Source organism: Eriocheir sinensis, chromosome 46 (genome assembly GCF_024679095.1).
Source record: "Eriocheir sinensis breed Jianghai 21 chromosome 46, ASM2467909v1, whole genome shotgun sequence".
NCBI classification, from domain to species: domain Eukaryota; kingdom Metazoa; phylum Arthropoda; class Malacostraca; order Decapoda; family Varunidae; genus Eriocheir; species Eriocheir sinensis.
Genome location: NC_066554.1, coordinates 6,540,459 through 6,567,430, shown reverse-complemented (window position 1 = coordinate 6,567,430; position 26,972 = coordinate 6,540,459). Strand labels below are relative to the sequence as shown.

Sequence of the window (26,972 nt, the reverse complement as noted above, 5' to 3'; positions counted from 1 at the left end):
GATATGAGATTACATTTCCAAGGACAGAAGAATATTTATTGCAGAGGAGGAATAGTTGAGTATTACCAACGAAGAGTGAGTCTGAGATGCTATGTTTAGTATTGCCAGCGGAGGATGAATGATAGATGGATTAGAAGGTTGCGTTTTATTTTTTTACAGTAAAGGGAGTAGCTGAAGGGCAAAGATAAATACAAACTAAAAAGCCAGCTCCCGATGTGTCCGTGGGTCTGTGTGTGTGTCCGTTTCTATAACACATAATTCGACCTTTTCATTTCGTTCGCATTATTTTTTTACATCATTCATTTTGCACTTTTCATTTTATCCCCAGTTTTTTTTTTTTTCAACGTTTATCTTGTCCCTGTCCAATTTTCCACCTTTCATTTTCCCGTCATTTATTTTGCATCGTTAATCTTGTTTTTCCAGCCGTTGGGTTTGTTTTGATTACATGTTTTCGTTCCATCTATTTCTTTTATCCCATTTTTATTATTGGAATTTTGACCCTTTCAGAAAATCAGGTGTTCGGGGCATCGATTGGCATGGCAGGTAGGGGAGGTGGTGGTGGTGGTGGTGGTGATGATGGTGGTGGTAGTGATGGTGATGATGGTGGTGGTGATGGGCCTAGGTTTCTGTAGTGGTAGTGAATGGCGTTGTGCTTTTGTGGTAATGTTGAAGATGATGTGTGCGGTAGTAGTAGTAGTAGTAGTAGTAGTAGTAGGAGGAGGAGGAGGAGGAAGAATGTGGAAATAGTGGTATTGGTAAGGGATGTTGTTTGATTATCTTTCGATTGGATAATGGTGATGCTGGTGATGGTGGTGGTGGTGGTGGTGATGGTGGTGGTGGTAAATGTGGTTGATAAGTGCGTCGGTCATTCAGTCAGTCATTCAGTTAACCAGTCTGTCAGTCAGTTAGTCATGCAATCAATCAATCAGGGCAAGGGACATTTCACACACACACACACACACACACACACACACACACACACACAAACACACACACAAACAAACAAACACACACACACACACACACACACACAAACACAAACACAAACACGATTCTTGCATGAACAAAACCCACATTTAGAGTTGACATACTTTACAAAATGAGGCTGTGTGTGTGTGTGTGTGTGTGTGTGTGTGTGTGTGTGTGTGTGTGTGTGTATGACGTAACCTACATACCATCATGGCCGTCGTCCTTTTTGTATATATTTTGTTTCTTGATCGCTTCTCCGTTTTCTACGTTTTGGTGGGGATGTACATATATTTTTTTTCATGCCTTTTGTTTGGCTGGCTGTCTCTCTGTCTGTTTCTGTCTGTCTCTGTCTGTCTGTTTGCCTCCTCTTTTTCCTTTCCATTTCATCCCATTCGCTTTCTTTCCTCCTCTCTCTCTCTCTCTCTCTCTCTCTCTCTCTCTCTCTCTCTCTCTCTCTCAAGCATTCCACAGGCCTGCATAACACAATCTCAGCAGCTTTAGTGGTGCCGAGGGAATGGTGGAATGCTCTCATAACAAACGCAATAACATGTAGAAGTTTTATCATTTCACTGCTTTTCATACGGGTGTTTTTTGCTGTTGTTGTTTTCTTACATATTAATCTAGTTTTGTGTGTGTCATCTGTTTATTTGATTTTGAATGCAGACCTTTATTTCAGTTTATTTTAGCTTTTTGATTTTGTTTTCTCTTGTAAATTTAATTCGCTTCAGTTCACAGTTTAGCTTTTGTGCCTCATTTATATTGCAAAGAAGGAGAGTGAACTTAGATTAGACGAAATAGAGCCACGAATTGCATTATCACCTTTTGAGTAGAGTTTCCTTTATCAATATTACGTTTTCTATGTAACCTCGCCTTGCCTCGAATGAGAAAACATGTTGAAGAAAATAAAATTATCACGGACTCTATCTTTCTACCGAGTCAAAAACTTCCTCATAGCCTTTACTTGTGTTATTCCCGCGTCTTACTTTGCTTCTCTTTGTCTTAATAACGGACGCTTCATCATTACTTTACGCCTCTAATATAGCTGTGTTACCCCTCTCCCCCCTGTACATATGGCATCCAGAACCTAAAACCTCCTGGAAAACAGGTTCTAACACTACCTTTACCTCTTCCATCTTAAACCATCTGAATCATCTCCCTTCAATCTTCCAGCAAGTCAAACGTTTCCCATCCATCACCTATGCATACGTTTGAGAGCCACGCCTCACCTCGCTTCCTCCTGTCATCATACACCATCCAAATCAACTCCCTTCAATCTCCTGTGCCAGTTAAGCGTTTCATCATACACCGCTCAAATCAACTCCCTTCAATCTCCTGTGCCAGTTAAGCGTTTCATCATGCACCATCCAAATCAACTCCCTTCAATCTCCTGTGCCAGTTAAGCGTTTCTTCATACACCGTTCAAATCAACTCCCTTCAATCTCCTGTGCCAGTTAAGCGTTTTCCCATTCCTTACCTATTATACGCTAAAGAGCCACGTCTCACCTCGCTTCCCTCTGTGTGTGTGTGCCTTCCAGGACCGAGTACCGCGTGGGCAACAGGTTCTATCTCAACATCAGCAACGAGGAGCCGACCACCAGCCTGGCACCCGAGGAACAGTTTGTCAGCCATCACGAACAGACGGTACTGAAAGGCCACGACGTCAGGCTGTACTGCATCTTCGGCGGAAAGTAAGTGGCTGCGAGAGAAAGAGGAAGGAAGGAGTGTGAAAGGAAGGGGAAACGATTGAAGGGAGAAGAGGGTATGAGTGTATAAAAGAAGGAGTGAATATGCAGGAGAGAGTAAGTTTATCTGAGGGGAAGGAACGAGAGTATAAACAAGAGGGGGTAGAATTGAGGGCATCTTCGGCTGTGAGGGGAAGAAAGGAAGGACTGTAAACAATAGGGGATAGAATAGAGAATGTGAGGAGAGGGAAGGCGGGTGGAAGAGAGAGAATACGAGTGAGAGAAACAGAAGGAAGGAATTGATAGGAGGAGGAATGAGGGTGCAGGAGAGAGAAGGGCGTTAGAGGAAGGAAGGACAGTGCACGGAAGGGAATACGAGGGAAGGAAGGATACGGAATTAGTGGAAAAGAGAATAAAGAAGGCGCAGGAAAATGGAACGTGAGCGGGTGTGAGAGGAAGGAGGGAATGTGTAAGAAAGAGGATACGAGTGAGAGAAAGAGAGAAAGGGAGTGAATAAGAGACGGAATGAAGATGGAGGAAAAAGCATTGAGTTGTAAGAGAATAAAAGAGAGCATAAAAGAAAGAATAAGAGTGTAAGAGAGAGAAAAGGAGAGTAAGAAAGAGAGTGAGGGTGTTAGGGATGGGTGGGGAAAGAGAAGAGAAAAAGATCTTACAAAAGAGGGAATGGAGGCGTAGGAGAGAAATCGAGAGAACTGAAAAACGAATGAAGGTGTAAGAGAGAAAATTAGAGAATAAAAGAGGGAGTAAGGAATAAAGGAAATGAGAAAGAGATAAATAAAGATGAGGGAGAGAAAATTTTGGTACGGTGTGAGAGAGGAAATGAAGGTGTGAGGGATGATGGGTGCTGAAGAAGAGAGAAACGAAGGAGGTGAATACGAAGAATGAGAATGGAGAGGGAAAGAGAGATGAGAGAGTGAGGGAAGGGTGCTGATGGAGAGGAAAACGAAGGAGAAGGTGAGGAGGAAAAATGGGAATGGAGAGGGAAAGAGAGATGAGAGAGTGAGGGAAGGGTGCTGATGGAGAGGAAAACGAAGGAGAAGGTGAGGAGGAAAAATGAGAATGGAGAGGGAAAGAGAGATGAGAGTGAGAGGGAAGGGTGCTGAAGGAGAGAGAAACAAAGAAGGAAGTGAGGAAGAAGAATAGATTGGGGAGGGAAAGAGGAATGAAAGTGAGAGGGAAGGGTGCTGAAGGAGAGAGGAGGGAAGGAGGAGAAGAGAGGAATGAGAAAGGTGGAATGCGAGTCTCTCTATTCCGAGGGTTTGAATAAGAGGAAAAATTGAGTCTCTTCCTTTGGGGGATCGAGTTCAAAGAGAGTCCATTCCTGGTGGTTTGTATGGCGGGAGTTTTAAAGCGAGTTTCTCTCTCTCTCTCTCTCTCTCTCTCTCTCTCTCTCTCTCTCTCTCTCTCTCTCTCTCTATCTACCTCTCGGGAATGTATTTAGGAAGGGATATTTTTTTTTCGCTTTGCCGTTTAGTGGAGCAAAGAGAGTAAGTTCTTAGGCTATGAAGTAAGGGAAGGAGTGAAAAGGGTTAAGTAGTTGAAGGGAGGAAGGAGGAAAAGGGAGGAACGAAGTAGACGAGATAATGGGTAGAATTGCTATTGTCACAAATTTTTTTCTTAACACCTGCCTTTAGCTATTCCATCATCTTATTTATCTACATGTGCATTGACTTTCACACACCCATATCACCCCCAAACAATCAAATACATATATTCTCCGTTTTTCCTATGGTTCGTTTCTTCTTCCCGACCTCTGACCTCGTAAATTTTCTGTCGATGTTCTGTTCTCTGACCTCATATCTTTCCTCCTTCCATCTAGTTCTCTTTCGCTCTCTGACTCTGCATCTTTCTTGCGGCCGTCACTCAAAACATAGATCCACAGCCTCTCTTTTCACTTCTATCTCTTTTTCGCTCTCTGACCTCACATAATGCCTCTTCCTCCTTCTCTTTTTACTTGTTCCTCTCCTTCGCCCTCACCCTATTTCTTACTCTCCTTTTCTCTCTCTTAAACTCTCATCCTTTATTTTATGCTCTCCTTTAGTCGCTTACACCTCCATACTGTCTCCTGCATCTTCATCCCCTTCTCTTACTCTCCTTTTCCCTCTCTATAACTCTCTCATCCCCTTTCTCTTTCTCTCCTTTTCTCTCTATATCACTCTCTTTCTTTTATGCTCTCTTTTAGTCGCTTACACCTCCATACTGTCTCCTGCATCTTCATCCCTTTCTCTTACTCTCCTTTTCCCTCTCTATAACTCTCTCATCCCCTTTCTCTTTCTCTCCTCTTCTCTCTATAACACTCTCATTTATGCTCTCTTTTAGTCGCTTACACCTCCATACTGTCTCCTGCATCTTCATCCCTTTCTCTCTTTCACTCTCTGCAGCCCCCAGCCGGAGATCCACTGGTGGCGGGGCAGCCGGGCGGACGTTGAGGGCGAGAAGAAGGAGCAGCACGGGCGCGTCCTGGTGCTGGAGGACGTGACGGAGGAGGACGCCGGCGCCTACTATTGCCAGGCCAGCAGCACCGCCGGCCAGGCTAATACGCGGCAGTTTCATGTTTACGTCGAGGGTGAGACACGTTAAGTTTAAGCATTATCTTCCTCTCTTTCTTTTCCCTGTCTCTGTCTCTCTGTATATCTGTGGTTTATGCCTCTTTCTTTCTTTCTTTTATCTCTGTCTCTCTGTCTATCTATCTGTGGTTTATGTTTCTTTTTTCTTTCTTTTCTCTTTCACTCTGTCTCAGCATATATCTGTGGTTGATGATTCTTTTTCTCTTTCTTTTCTCTGTGTCTCTATCTATCTCTGGTGTATGCCTTGTACCAGTAGCGTGTTCTCTCTTTTTTTTCCTTCTTCTCTTCCTCTCTTTCTCTCTCTTTTTCTCTCATTCTGTCTCTCTCCATTTATCTGTGAAGTTAATGCCTTGTACGAGTAGCATTCTCTCTCCCTTTTTCTTTTTCTCTATCTATTTATCTATCTGTTACTTTCGACATTTCTATATATCTATCTATTTATATCTATATACCTGACTTCTTGTTTGTTGGTTTGTTTGTTTTTGTTGTTGTGTGTGAGTTTGGTGTTTACGACGAGGAAGACACATTTCAACTCTGTCTATTTGTCTATCTATCTATCTTTCTATCTATGTATTTATCTATCTATCCATCTATATGTCTATCTGTACATACCTTCCAATTTTTGTGTGTGTGAGAATTCGGTATTTACGTCGAGAGAGACAGTTTCTCTCTCTCTCTCTCTCTCTCTCTCTCTCTCTCTCTCTCTCTCTCTCTCTCTCTCTCTCTCTCTCTCTCTCTCTCTCCCCTCCCCTTTCTTTTAACGAGGTGGTGTTGACATGAGGACCCAGACTTAAGGAGATGCTAATGGGAAGGTGACGAAAAAGAATGGTCGGTCGGTGGTTTGGCGTCTTGGTGGTGGTACTGTCTGTTCACCCCCTTCCTTTGTTGTGGTCTGGGGGGTACCAAAAGGCGCCTAAAGAGTGTTGGATCCTGTCTGGGCCTGCGTGAGTGGGGTGGATAGGGAGTTCGAGGGCAGGGAAATGTCAATAGGAGGGTCAGTCTAAGGATAACTTTCGTGTGTGTGTGTGTGTGTGTGTGTGTGTGTGTGTGTGTGTGTGTGTGTGTGTGTGTTTCTGACCTCAAGCGTTGACACATAAGTCGTAAACAGAATTGTGGGAGTTAGAGAGTGAAGTCATGCGTTCTCTCTCTCTCTCTCTCTCTCTCTCTCTCTCTCTCTCTCTCTCTCTCTCTCTCTCTCTCTACCCCCCCCCCCTCCCCCCAACAAGTTTTCATCACCCCTTTCATCACTTTAAGTCCCTCCCAAAGCCGCCCATGAAAGCTCCGTGACTTGCTCTTGAAGGTTCCTGTTTAGCGGACTTTCGTTGGTTTAGTGTTTGCTGTTTCACCCAAAAGTCAACAACCGGCGTGATCGTGACAGTCTAGGGGCGGAAAAAGGAGAAAGAGGAGATAAAAGGGTAAAATGAAAGGATAGGACTACAGTACTTGGACAGGAAGGACAGAGGGAAGGAAGATAGGAAGGATAGAAAGAAGGTAAACAGGTTAAAAAGGAAGGATTTTGTTGCAGTTCTTGGACAGTTTTGGGCGTTTTGATGAAGGAAGGAAGGAAGGAAGGAGGAAAAAGAGGGGAGAGGAAAAAGGAAAGAGTCAAAGAAAGAGAGGAAGGAGAAGAAAAGGAAAGTCAAAGAAAGAGAGGAAGGAGGGAAAGAGGAATGAATCATGGTACAAAAGAAGGGTCGCACTACCACCAGGGTCATTAAACTACCCTTGGAAATGACGAAAACGCCCACGAAAGCCTTGTCAAATATGTGTACTGGGGCGCCGAATGGTTTGAGAGTACGGGCCCAGTTTGGCAGCGAGTGAAATCCAAATATATTCACCCCGGTTTCCCTTTTTGCAAGTCGTTTCTCTGGTAATATGAAGTAACGTAGAAATGGGGGCTCGCAAGCGTCACACTGAGAAAAACATGTGACAAAGTTTCCCTGTAATTCGAGATCGGACTGCCTGACTTTCCTGACTTTTCTTTATTTTTCCATTGTAACCAAACTCGCACCAACAAGGTTATTGAAACTTTAGGCGAGACTGATATTTTCTCTTATTAACTCATTGAAGCAGCGACTCAGGGTGACACACTTATTTTTTTATTATACATATGAATCATGTATCTCTACGTCAAGGGGAACTTTTTAGACAATCTTACGAACTTTTTTTGTGTCGCGATTTTAATCTTTGTGAATCACTTTTCCAGACTGAACAAGTAATATTTTTGTGTTCGTAAATAGTATCGTAGAAAAAAGAAGGAAAAAGAAAGAAAAGTATAAAGTATAACCACCTATATTTTTCGATTTAGATTTGCTTGGAAGATCCTAAGCCTTACATGTCCACACCACAAACTATAATACGCCTACACACTAAATAAGAGTTTTGCGCATGTCTGTTGTTCCTTATCCGCCCGAGGGAGCAGCAATAACTTCACTCGCCTGCACCACACCACAATACACATCCACCAAGGGCTTGTTTATAATGATTCTGCTGGCGGGGGTCTGTGCTACTGAAGCCATGCGTGCGTGGGAAACTTTCGGGGGGAACTTTAATATACCAAAATGAAAACTATACAAACAATGAAGTCTCCGGAGAGCTCACGCCGAAGTTGAAATTGAACGTGAAGGGAGTTGAAAGGCTAAAATTCTAGCACATGAAAGAAAAATAAATAGGTACATGATAGCACTCGAATCAAAGTTAAGTTAAATTAATAAATGAATAAATAAGTTTAGTTTTGTAGGGATAAATGATTAACAGTCGAATGAAAGTCAAGTTAAATTAATAAATGAATAGATAAGTTTAGTTTTGTAGGGATAAATGTTTAACACTCGAATGAAAGTCAAGTTAAATAAATAAATGAATAAATAAGTTTAGTTTTGTAGGGATAAATGTTTAACACTCGAATGAAAGTCAAGTTAAATTAATAAATGAATAGATAAGTTTAGTTTTGTAGGGATAAATGTTTAACACTCGAATGAAAGTCAAGTTAAAGAAATAAATGAATAAATAAGCTTAGTTTTGTAGGGATAAATGTTTAACACTCGTATGAAAGTCAAGCTAAATAAATAAATGAATAAATAAGTTTAGTTTTGTAGGGATAAATGTTTAACACTCGAATGAAAGTCAAGTTAAATAAATAAATGAATAAGTTTAGTTTTGTAGGGATGAATGTTAGCACTATCGAATGAAAGTCAAGTTAAATTAATAAATGAATGAATAAGCTACACACGATGAAGCCTCCGGAGAGAAACAATGAAAGAAAAATATATGGATGACTACTAGCACTCTCGAATCCAAGTCAAGTTAAATCAATAGATGCATAAATAAGCTACACACGATGAAGTCTCCGGAGAGCGCACGCCGAAGTTGAAATGGCGCGTTGAAAGTCTATCCAATGAAAGAAAAATACATGGACGTGCTAGGACTCTCGAATCAAGGTCAAGTTAAATCAATAGATGAATAAATAGCTACACACGATGAAGTCTCCGGAGAGCGCACGCCGAAGTTAAAGTGGCGGGTGGTGTTTCCTCAAGTTGGGCCAAAGTTTCCACGGCCGCCAAAAAGGAAACAAAACGAGCCTTGACGCCATCGGGTAAGTTTGGTTCGTTTGTTCCGCTGTTTTTATATACTTTTTTTGCGGCGAGGGAGACAGCTCATGGACAAAAGACAAAACACAGCAACAAAAAAGCCCGCCAGGTGCTGCTCCGACAAAAAAAAAAAAAAACGTACGAGAAGCCGGAAGCGTTGCCAGATTATCGTATCCATCATTGTACTTACCGTTTTTTGACACTTAACTATAGCAAAAAGACACTAACAATTAAACCTTTCAACGGTAACTATAAATAAATGTAGTTATTGGGGTGGAGGAGACAGTTATTGGGTCGAAAATCGGAAAACATAAGAGGCTGAGTACGACAATCTGGCACCGCAGTCAACGTTGCCAGATTGTCGTACTCAGCCGGTTATATTTCCCGACTTCCTACCCCTAAACTGTCTTCTGGGCTCCAATAAGGAAACTAATTTATAGATATCGTTAAAAGAGTTAGATTCTGATGTTTCTTGGCAATAGGTAGGCGTCAGAAACAGGTAAATACTATGCTCTGAGTACGACAATCTGGCAGCGCAGGAGGCCGGAAGGGAGGTCAATTTCGGGCGGAGAGGTTTAATCAGTCCTCTTTTTCTTCTTGTTTTCCTTGTTTGCCTTCCTTAATTACATCAATACGCTCAAGGTTATTAGTATTTCCATGAGAATCTTTCCTTTTATTTCACAACTTTGCAAACCTTGATGTAATGGGGAAAGTACGGGTCAGACTTTTTCTTATAAATCTTACTTACTTGCTTGCTTACTAACTTACATAACAGCAATACACTCAAGGATATTAGTTTTCCCATGAGTATCTTTCCTCTTATTTCACAACATTGCAAACCTTGATGTAAAGGGGAAAGTACGGGTCAGACTTTTCTTATAAATCTTACTTACTTGCTTGCTTACTAACTTACATAACAGCAATACGCTCAAGGATATTAGTTTTCCCATGAGTATCTTTCCCCTTATTTCACAACATTGCAAACCTTGATGTAATGGGGAAAGTACGGGTCAGACTTTTTCTTATAAATCTTACTTACTTGCTTGCTTACTAACTTACATAACAGCAATACGCTCAAGGATATTAGTTTTCCCATGAGTATCTTTCCTTTTATTTCACAACATTGCAAACCTTGATGTAATGAGGAAAGTACGGGTCAGACTTTTTCTTATAAATCTTTCTTACTTACTTGCTTACTAACTTACATAACAGCAATACCCTCATGTTTTTTTCCCATTTTTTACACCAGTGGAAGACCTCTATGTCACTGCAAGAGTTCAATATTGGCGTGGAGCTGAAGTTCTGTCTGTTTCTCTCTTTTTCTCTGTTTTAATTTCCTTCTTTTTTCCATCTTTTCTCCTCATTTTTTTTTGCCACTTTTCTTCGTTTTGCTTGCGTTTTCGTCATGAATAACTAAGTTTTGATAGCTATGGGCCACACTCACGGATATTTCCTTTATGCATGATTAAGGACTCGCTTCACATTACATAAAACTTAACTTACTTATATTTTCACTACCTCAACTTGACCAACTCGACAGTGTAAAGATTCTTCCATTTATCTTTCTTCCTAGGCCAAGAATACCAAAATTACAACCATACCTTCAACAGATACCTCATACATACCTCCTCTTCGTTTCCAAACCCTGAGAGACCGATTTGTTTATTTATCTTCTCTTTACTGTCACTGTGTCTTGGGGTCCAGCAGTGTTGAGGCGAGGTTGGGCAGATCAAAGTGAGGATCATCCCGTTGGTGTTGAGAGCCGAGCCGTGGTCTTCCTTCGGGCGTGAGTGGGGCGGTGGCGGCTTATGGAGGTGATGATGTCGGTCCTGGCGCCAGAGGGGGGGGGGGGGAGAGAGAGAGAGAGAGAGAGAGAGAGAGAGAGAGAGAGAGAGAGAGAGAGAGAGAGAGAGAGAGAGAGAGAGAGAGAGAGAGAGAGAAAGAAAGAAAGAAAGAGAGTAAGAAAAGAAAAAAAGAAAAAGAATGAATGAAGGAAGGAAGGAAGGAACGAACGAAAGGGAGAAGGAAAGAAGGAAAGAATTAATGAAAGTCAGAAAGGGAGAAAGAAGGAAAGAAAGAAAGGGAGAGAGAAAGAAAGAAAGAAAGAATAAAAGAAAAAAGAAAGAAAGAATAGATAAATAAATAAAGAAAGAAGGAAAGAAATAAAAAGAAAGCAAGGAAGAAAGGAAGGAGGGAAAGAAAAAAAGAGATGAAGAGAGAAATACATAAACGGATAGAGAAAACAAAATTAATCAAATCGTCCGTGAAAAGTCTACGGAAATCTCACACCTAAAAACACTTATTACGACTCACAAGTTAAACCATTTCTTCTCTACGACCCGACGAGACCAGCAGGAGATTAAACACCATTCGAGACCCAGAAAATAAAAGCTGGAATTCTTACCTGAAACGGCTTGATAATGTTTGCAGGTCGTCGAAAGCTGGAGTCAGAAAGGAGAGCAAAGGGAAGGATAAACACGAGTAAAAATCTGGAAGTATATTGACGAATGAAAGAGAGAAAAAACGTAGCTCCCCTCTCCATTTCCTCCCCTTCCTTCTCCCCTTCTCTCCCTCCCACGCACCCTCCCCTCTTCCCCCTTCCCTCCCAACACCTGCATTGTTACCTCACAGCACTGCAGAGGCTGGGATTGAGAGGTGAAGTGAAAAAAAGGAGTTACTGGGTCTAAATATTACACCCAGTCCCTCCTTGAACCAATAATAGGCTACACTGCGTAACAATAGGCGTGTGTGTGTGTGTGTGTGTGTGTGTGTAGTAAGCGATTTAGTGTATGATTTTCTTCTCGTTTTTATTTTTTTATGCTTACGATGGTGGTAATTATCTTTCAAAAATCAGAAGTTATAATACTCAAAGCTGCAGGAAGGAATCAGACGCAGTTAACTTGCTTCGTAACCAATATTTCTCTTAGTAATTCCTCTTTTTTTATAACATTTCTCTTTATAATTTCGCATAGTAATATTTCTTTTTCTCTCCGTAACCTATAATTGTCTTTGTACATCGAGCCACACCTGTAAAACTTCGGGTGCAGCTGAGGCGATAGTTTTGTCTGTGTGGGAGGTGGTCGCTTTCTGAACGTGGGATGAAGGAATGGAAGGCGAGATTTAGGTGTTCTGTAAAACCGTGAATTCGCTGGGCTTTGGTGTATGAACAAGGGGGATGAGGGGGGTAGTTTAGTCAAAGAAAGGAACGGGAAAGGTAATGAAGGCAGGAATGAAGAAGGAAATAAGAGGTTAGGAGAAGGAAAAGGTAAAAAGTTGAACCGAAAGGATGGACTGCAGTGTTTGGACAAGAGGAACAGAAGGATGGAAAGCAGGAAGGAGGAAAGAAAGGAGGTTAGGAGGAGGAGAAGGTAAAAAGTTGAAGCGAATGGATGGACTGCAGTGTTTGGACAAGAGGAACAGAAGGATGGAAAGCAGGAAGGAGGAAAGAAAGGAGGTTAGGAGGAGGAGAAGGTAAAAAGTTGAAGCGAAAGGATGGACTGCAATGTTTGGACAAGAGGAACAGAAGGAAGGAAGGCAGGAAGGAGGAAAGAAAGGAGGTTAGGAGGAGGAGAAGGTAAAAAGTTGAAGCGAATGGATGGACTGCAGTGTTTGGACAAGAGGAACAGAAGAAAGGAAGGCAGGAAGGAGGAAAGAAAGGAGGTTAGGAGGAGAGGAGAAGGTAAAAAGTTGAGGAAAAACTGATGGACTTGGACAAGAGGAACAGAAGGAAGGAAGGCAGGAAGGAGGAAAGAAAGGAGGTTAGGAGGAAGGAGAGAAGAAACAGTAAAAAGGTAAGAGGGTAGAATGGGCTGCAGTGTTTGGACAGGAGGGAAAGAGGGAAGGAAGACAGGAATGAAGGAAAGGAAGGAAGGCAGGAGAAAGAGAAGATAAAAAGTTAAAATGAAAGGATAGGACTACAATACTTGGACAGGAAGGACAGAATTATTACACTTTTTTTTTTTCATTTATTCATTGCTTCTCATATCCGTAATACCATTTTTTTTATGTATATATAACCAAGGAGACAGCTCAAGGGCACACACAAAAAAGAAAACAATAATATAAAAAAACGCTGCTCGCTGCTATCGTATTGTAATTTTGTGTGTACGTGTCTTTATCTCCATTACCTATTTGTTATTTGTTTGTTGGTTTGGTAATTAGTAGTAGTAGTAGTAGTAGTAGTGGTGGTAGTGGTAGTGGTTCCTTTCTTTTCCTCTTCTCTTTTCCTTCTTTCATTCTGTATTTTCTTTTCTTCTCATTTCTTTACTCGTTTCTCTTACTTCTTATATCCTCTCCTTTTTTTTCCTTCTTGGCTTTTTCTTCCTTCTTTCCTACTTTCTTTTTATTTTCTTCTCTCCCTGTTTATTGCGTATTACTTCATCTATTCGCCTTTTATTTTTCGTTTAATTTTTTTCCTTATTTTTCCTATTTTCTTTTTCTTTTCTGCCATTCTTCTTAATTTTCATACTTTTTTCCTTTCCTTCTCTCCCTGTTTTACGTATTACTTCAGCTATTCCTATGAACATCCTACATCTGCGTTATGATTTTTTCTTTATTTATTTTTACATCCTACATATTGCAATTAAATACATATATGTCGATGAGCGAGCAATGATATGCTATTCGCTTATTGTATTATTTTCCTTCCTTTATTTCTTTACTCCATATTCCTCGCCCTCAGCGGAGCCCAAGTTCACGGTGGAGCCCGAGGTCATCAACTTGCCGCAGGGGGAGACGGCGGTGTTCAGCTGCGAGGCCACGGGGGAGCCGCAGCCCGTCATCACCTGGACCAAGAACGGCGAGGCACTGGACACACATGACACCACGGTAAAGGGGACACACCAGCCTTGCCAAATTATCGTACTCATCGCATTGCATCGTCGTAGTTTCTGACCGATAACTATAGCAAAAAACATAAAGGCATCAATAAATAACAGTTTTAACGCTAACTTTAATATTCTAGCGTTGTTTGTGTGGTTGCGGCAGTCTTCGAGCTTAAAAATGATAAATGCAATGTTCAGAGTACGACAATTTCGCAACGCTGCGATACACACACACACACACACACACACCACCTTTGCTAGATTATCGTACTCAGAGCATAGTAATTACCGGTTTCTGACGCATAACTATTGCCAAGAAACATCAGGAATTAACTATTTTAATGATAACTATAACTGAATCTCGTTATTTGGGCCCAGGAGACACTTTTGGGGGTCGGAAGTCGGTAAATATAAGAGGCTGAGTACGACAATCTGCTGGCAACGCTGACACACACACACACACACACACACACACACACACACACTTGTTATATTTATGCCTGAACGTGTTTGCAGAAATATCGCTGTTCGTGATTACTTGCTTGTCTAATTAATGATGTTGTGATAGTAAAGCCTCTTCAACATTCCATCCGATTAAAACCTCATTGTTGAAACAGATCACATTTTTTTTTACAGCAAAGGAAACAGTTTTAGGGTGAAAACAATATCATGACAAAAAGCCTGCTAATCACTGCTCCTATAAAAAAGAAGTATAGAGGAGTTTTTTTTTTTTATTTTTTTTTTTTACAGCAAAGGAGACAGCATAAGGGCACAAAAAAAAAGGAAACCATAATATAAAAAAAAGCCCGCTACTTGCCAAAAAGAGGTCAATTTCGGAAGATGTGTCTCTTTTTACAACGAAGGAGACAGCACAAGGGCACAAAAAAAAAGGAAATAATATAAAAAAAGCCCGCTACTTGCCAAAAAGAGGTCAATTTCGGAAGATGTGTCTCTTTTTACAACAAAGGAGACAGCTCAAGGGCACACACAAAAAAGTAAACATTAATAAAAAAAAAGAAGGTACATTTTTTTTCTTCATTTACAACCCGAAGGTCCTCATTTCATCCTTTTTGTGGTCGGTTCCTACAGCTGGTGTTCGACAACCTGGACTTCAGCAAGAAGGCGTCGATAGCCTGCAACGCCTCCAACGTGCATGGCTACGTCTACAAGACCGTCTTCCTGAACGTGCTCTGTGAGTCCAGCCAACACATGTATCATAACTGTCTAGAGTTCCTATATATCTTCTTTTGCCTATCAGTATAAAGATTCTTATCAAAATCATCATATGCTTAGCCTTTTTTTTTTTTTGTTGGTTTGTTTTTTTGTTTTTTGTTCAACAGCACAGGGAGCAACTCAAGGGCAACAAAAAGAAAGTATAGGGAAAAAAAGCCCGCTAATTGTTGCTCCCACAAAGTGAAAAGTAAAAAATGGCCAAAAGAGAGGTCAATTTCGGATGGAGAGGTGTCTTGATACTCTTTAACCTCCTCTGCATCAATATAGGATCAAAATGTCGAGGGACTTTTTTTTCTATAGCCTTTGATCTGTCTTCCTTCCATAAACATGCAAAAACAACAGCCTATTTAACTCATCTCCCCACCCCCCCTTCTGTGACCCCCTCCTCCCCTCACGTCCTCCCCAACCCTGTATAGGAGCAAAATGTAGAGGTTTTTTTTTTTAAATCACCATTGGCCTATCTCCTTTCCCTCAACAAACACACACAAACAGGTTCTTCTCTTTCTAAAATCGTGCTAACTAGAATATATTTGTGTGTGTGTGTGTGTGTGTGTGTGTGTGTGTGTGTGTGTGTGTGTATAATCCTATCATGAACACGCTCTTCCGTATTGCTTTCTCTTGTAATATTTGTCTATTTGATCTCATTTTAACCCTCCCCGCTATCCCATGTACCCCCAGCTTTACCGCCGGAGTGGATGACGGAGCCCGATAGCGTGACGGTGCTGGAGGGAGACGCGGCAACCCTGGACTGCGAGGCGTACGGCTCCCCCAACCCCAACATGACCTGGGCGCGTCTCGAGGGGGAGGAGCGAGTGTCCATCCACGACGAGGACCCCAGATACGACATCGAGGACACTAAGCTGGTCATCAAGTAAGGCTGCCCGCAACCACACCACCGCTTTTCATGCCGTTTTCTTTCCCCTCCCAATACAAGATTTATTTTCAGCTACTTGTTCCTTCTCTTGCCATCATGCAATATTGGTGATTCTGGCAGCGTGGGATTAACTTGCTGTTACTCACTATTACTGTAACTAAGATTAAATTATTATTATTATTATTATTATTATTATTATTATTATTATTATTATTATTATTATTATTGTAATCGAGCATGATCACTAATTAACTGCAGAGGCACGTGTGTGTGTGTGTGTGTGTGTGTGTGTGTGTGTGTGTGTAATTCACCTATTGGTCTGGTGTGTGTGTATTTACCTAGTTACCTACCTAGTGTATGTGTGTGTGTGTGTGTGTGTGTGTGATTTAGTTTGGTGTGAAAAGTAAGAAAGAGAGAAAGCCATTCGTGTATTTGATTCATGCGGGCAAACTATCCTACTCGAACCCACGACCTGCTGTCAAAATACCGACGAGGAATTCGACTTCCATTCTCTAGAAAGGCGAAGGGTGCGAGGAGACTTGATAGAGTTTTATAAATGGATGAAAGACTTTAATAAAGGGGATATTAATAAGGTTCTGATGGTAAAGTGTATCGGGTAGAACACGTAGTAATGGGTTTAAACTGGATAAATTCAGATTCAACAGGGACATGGGCAAAAATTGGTTCACTAACAGAGTGGTAGATGAGTGGAATAGACTGATCAGTCATGTGGTGAGTGCGAATACGATAGTCACATTCAAAAATAGATTAGATAAATTTATGGGCAATGACGTTAGGTGGGGTTAGGTTCACAGGAGCTGCCTTGTACAGTCCTACTGGCCTCTTGCAGACTCCTTACGTTCTTATGTTCCTATGTTCTTATTTTAGTAGCCAGTTGCCTGCATGCTTCCATCTTGATGTGTCAGATCTCTCTTCCTCTGCCAGCTAGTGCCTAAAGCGTCCACCCTTCCCCAGGTCTGTGGACACTACCTCCGCCGGCCGCTACGTCTGCACCGCCACCAACAAGTTCGGGTCGCTGGAGGCCGAGGCGGAGGTGTCCGCGAGGGGTGAGTCCGCCGCGTGTGTGGAAAGGAAACTTGAAAATTTCCTCACTGAACCGTCAGGCGTATGAGTGAACAAGTCCCAGGCTATGTTGTTTATTTATTAGTATAAGAGTTATCACATTATATTGTTATTGATTGCTAATTTTTTTTCGAATCCTTTACTGATTTTACTGGATATATTGCTATAAATATCACTGTGAAAACTTGCATGACCGTGGAGGATTTTAAACTTTTCCTCCTACTATTCCCCTTAGGATTCATAATAATCTATTTATTTCAATTGTTTTACTTTAACCCGTCCGCTGCGATTGGCACGGATTCGGCTTTCACTGGTAGCCTGGTAACATATAGTCCCAGGTCCTTCTCTGCCTCTGTGGTGGATAGTGGAGTGTTTCCCATGTGGTATTGGTGTGATGGATATCCCCTCCCATGGTGCAGGACTTTACATTTTTCCTCATTGACTTGTAGCAGCCACTTTTTGTTCCATTCCTGTAGCTTGGTGATGTCTTCTTGTAGGAAATCCGTGGTCAAGGGGTTAATAGTAAAATATTTATTACTACAACACCTTATTATGGCTATGCACTGGTTTATATGATTGTAATGGATATCTTCCCCCTCGCGCCCGCCCAGCCAAGACGGAGGTGAAGGTGGACCTGTCGAGCGAGCGGGTGAAGGCGCGTGACCACGTGTCCCTCACCTGCCACGTTCGCGTCGACTCCCACCTGGAGCCCACCGTCACCTGGTTCAGGCAGGACGAGGAAGTCGACTTCGAGGACTCCAACTTCATCCTCGCCCGCAGCGGTGAGGCCTTTGTGTGTGTGAGTCTGTGTGTGTGTGTGTGTGTGTGTAAGTTGGAAAGACCGGTTCTCCTCTTTCTAAAATCGTGCTAGGTAGAATATGTGTGTGTGTGTGTGTGTGTGTGTGTGTGTGTGTGTGTGTGTGTGTGTGTGTTCTTACATGTGTACAATCTTATAAACACACTCTTTCATATTGCTTTCTCTTATAATATTTGTTCCTCATTACCTAGTAGACCAAGTAAGTTATATTTAATGACAACAAAATAAATACGTCCAAAAGAAAAAATATATAAAACTGCAGTATTTTTTGTGTATAGAATTGAATGTTAAAAAAAACTGGTAGGCTAATATGAATATAAAATAAAATACTTACTCAATGCTTTATTTTTTTTTTTTTTAGTTAGGTAAGTGAGAAGTAGTTGTATAGATTACCTGAATGTGGTTAGCCTTTTACCATCTGTATCATTTCACAGTATAGAAATCAAGGGTTAAGTAAACTTTCTGTAATATAACATGAGTCAGAGTGGGATATTTTTAAACCCTATGCCATTATCTTGATACTAGAGTAAAACCATGAGTTGAAATAAAATAATTCCATAATCTCTAAGCATCACATAATGAGTTCCTCAAACCCTAAACCTCCTGAAGAAAACTCCGGAGACGATGATGACGACGACGACGACGAGGACGATGACCGGCAACGGACGGAGGTGTGGGTGCTGGAGGTGATGAAGGTGCACGGCCAGGACTCGGGCGTCTACACCTGCCAGGCCAAGACCGCCCTTGACCACGCCACGGACAACCTCATCCTCACGGTGGAAGGTCTGCGGCTAAACTAATAAAGCTAAACCTCACCTAACCTAACCTCACCTTACCTCACCTTACCTAACCAAGCCTAACTTAACCCCACCTCACTTTACCTAACCAAACTTGATCTTACCTTACCTAACCTAACCTAACCAAATCTCACCTAACCTTACTTCATATTATCTCACCTTACCTAACCAAGCCTAACCTAACCTCACCTCACCTTACCTAACCAAACTTAATCTTATGTCACCTAACCTAACCTAACCAAACCAAACCTCACCTAACCTTACTTCATTTTACCTCACCTTACCTAACCAAGCCTAACCTAACCTCACCTCACCTTACCTTACCAAACTTGATCTTACCTAACCTAACCTAAGCAAACCTCACCTCACCTCACCTCACCTTACCTAACCAAGCCTAACCTAACCTTACCTCACCTTACCTAACCAAGCCTAACTTAACCTCACCTCACCTTACCTAACCAAACTTAATCTTACCTAACCTAACCTAACCTAACCTAACCAAACCTCACCTAACCTTACTTCATCTGACTTCACCTTACGTTTGCAAACATTATCTAATCTCACTTCACCTCACCTCACCTAACAGTACCTTACCTCACCTCCTCTCCTCACCTCATTTAAATTGACCTGATGTAATTAGGTATATACCATTTGGGGGTCAACTGGGGGGGCCACAGCTAAGTAAGGGGGGTGCACTAGCCAAGTGGAGCTCTGGACCATTCTGATACCACATAGAAGGTTACCAGCAGGGCATATTCTAAAGATCAGATCAGTGGTGGGTATTAAGACATGGCCAGTGGAAGGGGCAGTGGATTATCATGGGGGTCACATGCCCCCCATGCCCCCCACCCATAGCTATGCCACTGATGGGATTCCAATGTGGAGAAGTAATTTTTATTTCTATTTGTACTTAGCCTCACTTTAGCATCTTTGTCCACATATTTTGTAGGAGTTATGTAAAAATTCGTACAATTTTGTCTTTCTTTATGCTTCCTCCTTTCTTAATAAACACATAGTAGAACATAGCATACATTTATAAGATACTGTAGTTACTGATTCCTGCAAATGTTTCATACTTTGGCTCACATGTAACAGTTAATCAGACCTCAATGTTTACTGCAGAGTTTATTCTCATCTCTTATACTAAACATTGTAAGGTGTATATATAAAAAATGTTTTTGCATTTGAATGGTAACATGAGCAATTTTGAGCATATCTGGTAAAAGAAAAGTATTTCAGATTTGAGAACTTTCTACTACATTATTAACATTTTAACAAAGAATACAAACAGTTGTGTGTAAAGTGTAGGTAACCAGGTTTGTGTGGAACTAATGTCTGATCAGTTGAGTAGCCATAATGTCCTGGAGAATATTTTTCATGATTGATGCTATTTGAAGTTTGCTTGGCTAAAGACTCAAAGTGTGTCTGACTACGCCTGTCCCTCAGATGTACCCAACCCACCCCGCATCAACGCTGCTCAGTGTGGGGAACGCGAGGCTCTGCTTGACTGGTCCTCCAGTGGGGACAACAATGCACCCTTGCAGGGTTATGTTGTCCAGTATGTGACACAGTTCCACCCTGATGACTGGAAAGATGCAGAGAACAAGATCCCCACTTCCTCGCCAACATACTCAGTGAGTGTCTCACGGTGTTCCTCCTCCTCAGGTAGTCAAGTCCACTGCTGCCGCCCAGCTGTCTGGGCCAACCAGGCCCAGCCACCTCCCTAACCCAATGCTTCTGAGCCCAGTATTGACGCACACACTCACGGCCCCCTGTGCCCCCTCCCAGCACGCCCTCAGGCAGCTCTCACACCACTTCTTCCTATACTGCATTCACTTCTCACTCACCAAATACCCTTGCATCATCAGACACTATCACAAACAGTAGCTCTGAATATTTTTTAATTAACCCTTGTTTTAAACTTAATTGAGTTTTTCATATTGTAGGTTTATTTTGGTTTTCGTAACTTTATTTTTGAGAACACATCTGTGATCCATCTCCTGTGTTTGTGTTCAGCATACTGACTCAGAGCAGTCAGGCCAGTTTTTCTTGGCTCATGTGTCTGTTACATTAGTGTATTTTCCTGTTCTACTGGTGTACTCTCCTGTCCTGCCCTACCACCACTCTCCTGTCCTGTCCTGTCCCACCACCACTCTCCTGTCCTGTCCTGCCCCATCACTGTCCTGTCTTGTCCTGTCCTGTCCCATCCCATCTCATCCCATCCCACCACCACTCTCCTGTCCTGTCCTGCCCTATCACTGTCCTGCCTTGTCCTGTCCTGTCCCATCCCATCTCATCCCATCCCACCACCACTCTCCTGTCCTGTCCTGCCCCACCACTGTCCTGTCATGTCCTGCCCCACCACCACTGTCCTGTCCTGTCCTGTCCTGTTCTGTCCCATCCCATCCCACCACCACTGTCCTGTCCTGTCCTGTCCTGCCACACCACCACCACTGTCCTGTCCTGTCCTGTCCTGTCCCATCCTATCCCACTACCACTGTCCTGTCCTGTCCCAACACTACCACTGTCCTGTCCTGTCCTGTCCCAACACTACCACTGTCCTGTCCTGTCCTGTCCCAACACTACCACTGTCCTGTCCTGTCCTGTCCCAACACTATCACTGTCCTGTCCTGTCCTGTCCCATCCCAACACTACCACTGTCCTGTCCTGTCCTGTCCCAACACTACCACTGTCCTGTCCTGTCCTGTCCCAACACTACCACTGTCCTGTCCTGTCCTGTCCCAACACTACCACTGTCCTGTTCTGTCCTGTCCTGTCCCAACACTACCACTGTCCTGTCCTGTCCTGTCCCAACACTACCACTGTCCTGTCCTGTCCCAACACTACCACTGTCCTGTCCTGTCCTGTCCCAACACTACCACTGTCCTGTCCTGTCCTGTCCCAACACTACCACTGTCCTGTCCTGTCCTGTCCTGTCCCAACACTACCACTGTCCTGTCCTGTCCTGTCCCAACACTACCACTGTCCTGTCCTGTCCTGTCCCAACACTACCACTGTCCTGTCCTGTCCTGTCCCAACACTACCACTGTTCTGTCCTGTCCTATCCCAACACTACCACTGTCCTGTCCTGTCCTGTCCCAACACTACCACTGTCCTGTCCTGTCCTGTCCCAACACTACCACTGTCCTGTCCTGTCCTGTCCCAACACTACCACTGTCCTGTCCTGTCCTGTCCCAACACTACCACTGTCCTGTCCCATCAATCAACCCTGCATTTCCTCCTTACTGTGTGTCAGACTGTTTGTTGTCCTGAGGCATTTTTTATACATTTTTAACATATACGACATTTTTCAACATTTCTTTACTTGTGCTTCCCATTTTCCTCTACCGTCAAACTTGTCAGTCCCCGCTGCAAGTTTATGGACCTTTCTTTCTTTCCCAAGCTGACTAACTGCTTTGCCTTTGTTTTAAAGGGTACTTTTCCTAGTGATCTCTGTGTCTTCAAGGCTGCCTTACCTGTGTTCCCAGTGGTGTGTGTGTGTGTGTGCTTGAAGGATAATCAGGAATCATGCTAAAACCCAAATTGTGTTTTACTTGGACTAATGACTTCTTTTTGTAACTTGATGTGTGTGTATTTTGATGAAGTAGACATAGACAGTAAGTCCTCCTGTTTCTTGTTGACCATTATTGTGGTGTGTTTTTTGGGGTGTTCAGCCATACCTCATATCAAGAGTGTATGCCATCCCAAGTGAACCTACAGTATCATATCATGCCATTAGTTGTGGAATGATGTAGCAGTGTGTTGTAGGAGTACAAACTTTTGAACTATGCTTCTTCAGTTGAAAAGTAATGTTTGAAACAAGAATGAACCTTTGCAACTATATCTGTGGCTCTAAATCAGAATGTACTATATCTACACCTCTCTGTTTGTTGAGTGATAATACTTTTCCCTCACATGCCTAAAGGTGTCGATCATCTGTGTCCACCTTACCGTGTTGACTCCCTCTCAGTGTTGTGTGTTGCACCTGATGTCTGTTGGTGTTAAATGTTGTTTGCTTACCTCTTAAGTAGATGTACTGCAAGTCCATGAGCCAAATTTACTTACTTTGAATATTTACTACTTATATCTTAGTTAGTCTTTGCAGTACATTTCCACATTATTTCCAGTGATCTTTTCAAGTTTTTAGGTATATCTGTTCTTAAGATATCTTTCAAGTATTTGTCACTTTTGATTTCCTGTATCATTAGGCAGCACCACTCACTCCCAGGGCAGTGATGTCAGGCATGCAGTGCACTTTTTATGTGAAGCATAATGAGTTGAACAATATTTTTGTAAATTGTATATTCGTACACTTTTGGTTTTGGAAATTTTAATTTCATGGGTGCCTGAGGGGTCATGGTGGCCCCTCTTGATTGCAGCCCATGTTAAAACAACTGTAACATAAAGACTTTTTTTTTTTCTTAGCATTTCATCAAAAGTTATCAGCCCATTAGTTTGCAATCTTGCTTGGTAGCACTGCCCTAGTGTAGGTTCCAGCCTGGCTCAACAAGTTGCTGTCCGCTGGCCTCATAATTACTAAGTTCCATCTCTTAAAGTACATTACACCAGCTAGCTAAATATATATAGTTCTCAATATAATTCATTTTAAAGTATTCAAATTATTTACTCTCAAACTCCCATGGTAAAACCCACCCACCCACCCACACCCCCACTCACCCCAGAACCCTCTGCAGCCTCACTAAGCTCCCGCACAACAGGAGTTTAGCTCCCATAGCCTCACATACCTCCCCATTAGCCTCACTCTCCAGATTAACTGCAGTCCTTTATATCTTAACTCCCAACATCCCTCTCCCCTTCCCTCTCATAGGACCCACCTACAACTAACTGATATTTTCACTCTTAACTCTGCCTTCCGTCCTCTCCTCTCCCGGCCACTTCCAGACCATCGCCAGAGTGAGTATGCACACCCTGCCTTTACTTCCCTCACACCCACCCGGTCGGCCACAAAGGTAGTTCTTGGTGTGTTGCGTCTCCCTCTCACTCTCCTCTTCCGTGAGTGACTGATACAAAATGATCTCAAAAATTTGTTTCATTTACAAATTGTATTGAAGGGCCTTGTTGGAGCAGTCTCATAAAAGACTGGATGAAACGAACACATGTGGCTTGGTTTTCAGTTCTGTTCAGTTGCAAAGTTAGTATTTTGTCTGTACATTTCAATTTAGTAAGTCAACAACAACAACAGGGCATTACTGATCAGTTAAAAGTTTAGTTGCACTCGGAGGTTATTGCAAGATGCCAGCACACCATGAACAGTGCTTGCCCTCGGCTGCACAACTCTGCACCAGAGCTGCACACAGTTGATGGCTGTGTAAGTGCTCATGTCGTTGTCATTACACTACAATTACCATTTTAATCTCAAACTCTCATGCACTCAGAATTTTCGAAGTTACTAAAAAAGGAAGAATCCCTGACAGACACATCTATTAAGCTGGTATGTTTCTTGAGTACCTACTTGTTATTTCATTACCTAAAACAAATGAAACTGAGTTATTTGAAATGTAGATTTCGATTTAGTATTTGACAGCATGATGTGGTATTAGAATTCCCTCCTAAATTGAAAGTAGTTCTCATGTCAGTAAAATAACTAAATATTCTACTATTACATATTTACATATTACATATTTGTGAGCCCATTCCCTTTCCCCTCAGATGGAACTGAGCCCCGGCCTCAACTACACCTTCCGGGTCTTGGCATTCAACCGTGTGGGGATGTCCGAGCCAAGTGAATACACCGAGTGTGCCTCTCCCGGACTGCCTCCTGACCATAGCCCAGAGAATGTGACAGTTCTGCCAGGTGAACCCGGCACCCTCGTTGTGTCATGGCAGGTAATGTCTCAGGTGTTCAAGAGGATGTAGATCATCAGTTCAGATTTTATTGTTTGTTTCAACATTCTCGAACTTCCTTAAGGGAGTGGCTACACCAGAATAGTATCCATATACTCCTGTTCATGATGTTCACCTCATTCTCATGTCCTCTGAGAATGAAGAGTATAACTGTTGCTTGTGTGGAGGGATATGCTGGTCAAAATGTTCAAATGTTCACCCCAAAAATGTTTCTTGTATGCAGCCCATGAAGCGTGAAGAACACAACGGCCCAGACTTCCATTACAAGGTGCTGTGGCGACCTGTTGAAGACACTGATGATGATGATGGTGATGATGGTGGTGATGATGGTGATGGTGATGGTGAAGAGGAGGGAGAGGAGAGTGATGCTACTCACCCTGAAAGCCCCGCAGATGAGGACAACGGGGATAAAGAGGGGGATGATGATGACAGCTGGCACACCATGGAGATTGATGACTGGACAAGGGTCTGTGGATGAATTACAGTTATGTGAACTTATAACATGTCATAATTGTACACTTTTTGTAGATATCTTGTTAGAGTTATGGACACAGTATAGAAATTAAGATCCTTTTAGGGACACGAGTTATCTAAAGGAGTATACTGAGAGGATGTAGTCAGAGAATCCATGGAGTAAAAACTGGGCCGTGTAAAATGCTCATCATAATTGTGCTTGCTACATAACGTTATAATCTGCCTTGAATCAATACTCTGAAATAACAGGTTTAAAGAATGGTCATAAAAGCAGTGTGTTATATATCTTCAATATCTGGGTCTGTATTCGTGAAGAACGTAAGAAAAGGAGCCATGCTTCTAGGATGAGTAGTGAAGGTTGACCGTCTGACCAAATGTCTTCTGTTGGGTGTGGCAGAGTGAGGTGACGCTGGACGGTCTGCCGCCCTACACTGAGTACCAGGTCAGGGTGGAGGCTCACAATGCATACGGTGCTGCCCCGCCCATGGATGTCACCCCCTCCTTCTTCTCAGGAGCTGACGGTGTGTACTGAGGGGGAAAACAACTGCATGAATAGAGAGGGAGAGGATTTATCTTGGTTGTGTATTTAACCTGCCCGCTGCGATTGGCACAGATTTGGCTTTCACTGGTAGCCTTTTAACATATACTCCAAGGTCTTTCTCTGCCTCTGTGGTGAATAGTGGAGTGTTTCCCATGTCGTATTGGTATGCTGGATATCCCCTCCCAAGGTGCATGACCTTACATTTTTCTTCATTGAATTGTAGCAGCCACTTTTTGTTCCATTCCTGTAGCTTGGTGATGTCTTCTTGTAGGAAATCCACAGTCAAGGGGTTAAGTTTTCACTAAGTGTTTGTCTTTTGTATTTGAATTTCCTCATCCTCCAATCTTATTTTGTCCTTTCCCATTTTTGCATCACATAATGTAACAATGAGTAAATCCCTGACCCACAGTGCCTGAAGATGCCCCCGAGGACCTGCAGGCCCTGGACGTGGACTCAACAGAGGTGGTGCTGACGTGGAGCCCCGTCAGCCCGGAGTCAGTGCGTGGCCCTCTGCTGGGCTACAAGGTCTGGCCAGGCACCATCTGGCACTCCTGAATGTATTTTTATTTTTGGTTTGCTTTGTAAATGATTTGTCTTAAATCAGCTTTTTTTTCTTTGTAAGTCTTGCTGTGTTATTTTTTTATTTATTATATTGATTGTGAAATACGGTGTTCCTTTTTTTTGATAAGGTAAGTTCTTCAGACTCATTCCTTATCTTTGTCTTCCCCAAGGTTGAGTACTGGATACACCCTGATGATGATGACGATGACAGTGATGATGGCATCGTTGAGGAGGTGCTAGTGACTGGCCCCCAAGGCCGTGCCGATGTTACCGACCTCCACCCAAACACTGCTTACCGCGCCCGTGTCAGCGTGGTGAACAAAGACTTCCCCGGCCCACCCAGCCCCACCCTGGCCTTCACCACCGCTGAGGGAGGTCAGTGCTCTGGTATCACCTTAGAGGAGGCTACAAAATTTACAAAGTTTACATTTTGACAAAACTTGAAATTGATGACCCAGAGTAATGTTAAATACATACACAATATTTTTTTTCTCTCTTACAAGTAATAATGTTTTCAAACTTATCTTCAGAGTAGATACTTTTTAATGCAACATTGCATTTTGGAATGAAGAACTGCATGAGGGAAAATACAGTTGAAGCAGGAGTTGTATGAGAGAGACAGAGACAGGCTGGAGTGGAATAAACTTGTTAGGGTAAATGCATAATCTAGCATTTTTACTCTGAAAACTACTATTTGATCTCAACTTTTTGTATGTTGTAGGACATCATTAGATGTCAGTATCAGCTTCATGAGCAGGAAGCAATGCACTGTGCATTAACATGAACCTGTTTTACACACAGAATCTGGGCCAGTTGTGAATCTCAGGGCCAAACAGATGGGAGAAAACAATTTGCTGGTGGACTGGGACCAGCCCACAGAGCCAAATGGAGTGATAAAGAACTTCAGGGTACAGTATACCCTGCTGAACGAGGCTGGTGAGGAGGAGGGCGAGACCCATCTCCTTGATGAGCATCTGGCACCTGATGTCACCATGGTTAAGGTCCCAGGCCTGGAGGAAGGCGCCTCCTATAGGGTCTCTGTCACTGCCAAGAATGGGGCTGGCTGGGGTGAAGGGTA

The 26,972-nt window shown here is 42.6% G+C and overlaps 1 protein-coding gene across 14 annotated transcripts in view; it reads left to right on the top strand.

Annotated features, from left to right (window-relative positions):
• Positions 1–26,972, top strand: part of LOC126981013 (neuroglian-like) — a 292,124-nt gene that overhangs the window by 228,660 nt on the left and 36,492 nt on the right. For all 14 annotated transcript variants that reach the window (XM_050831620.1, XM_050831617.1, XM_050831618.1 and 11 more), the window contains 15 exons: positions 2,505–2,657; positions 5,054–5,238; positions 13,508–13,653; positions 14,739–14,841; positions 15,561–15,753; positions 16,732–16,823; positions 17,451–17,621; positions 18,266–18,439; positions 19,900–20,087; positions 24,124–24,300; positions 24,542–24,784; positions 25,190–25,313; positions 25,743–25,858; positions 26,065–26,269; positions 26,696–26,969. In XM_050831620.1, coding sequence (XP_050687577.1) covers positions 2,505–2,657; positions 5,054–5,238; positions 13,508–13,653; positions 14,739–14,841; positions 15,561–15,753; positions 16,732–16,823; positions 17,451–17,621; positions 18,266–18,439; positions 19,900–20,087; positions 24,124–24,300; positions 24,542–24,784; positions 25,190–25,313; positions 25,743–25,858; positions 26,065–26,269; positions 26,696–26,969 — 2,544 coding nt within the window. The remainder of the gene's footprint in view (positions 1–2,504; positions 2,658–5,053; positions 5,239–13,507; positions 13,654–14,738; positions 14,842–15,560; positions 15,754–16,731; positions 16,824–17,450; positions 17,622–18,265; positions 18,440–19,899; positions 20,088–24,123; positions 24,301–24,541; positions 24,785–25,189; positions 25,314–25,742; positions 25,859–26,064; positions 26,270–26,695; positions 26,970–26,972) is intronic.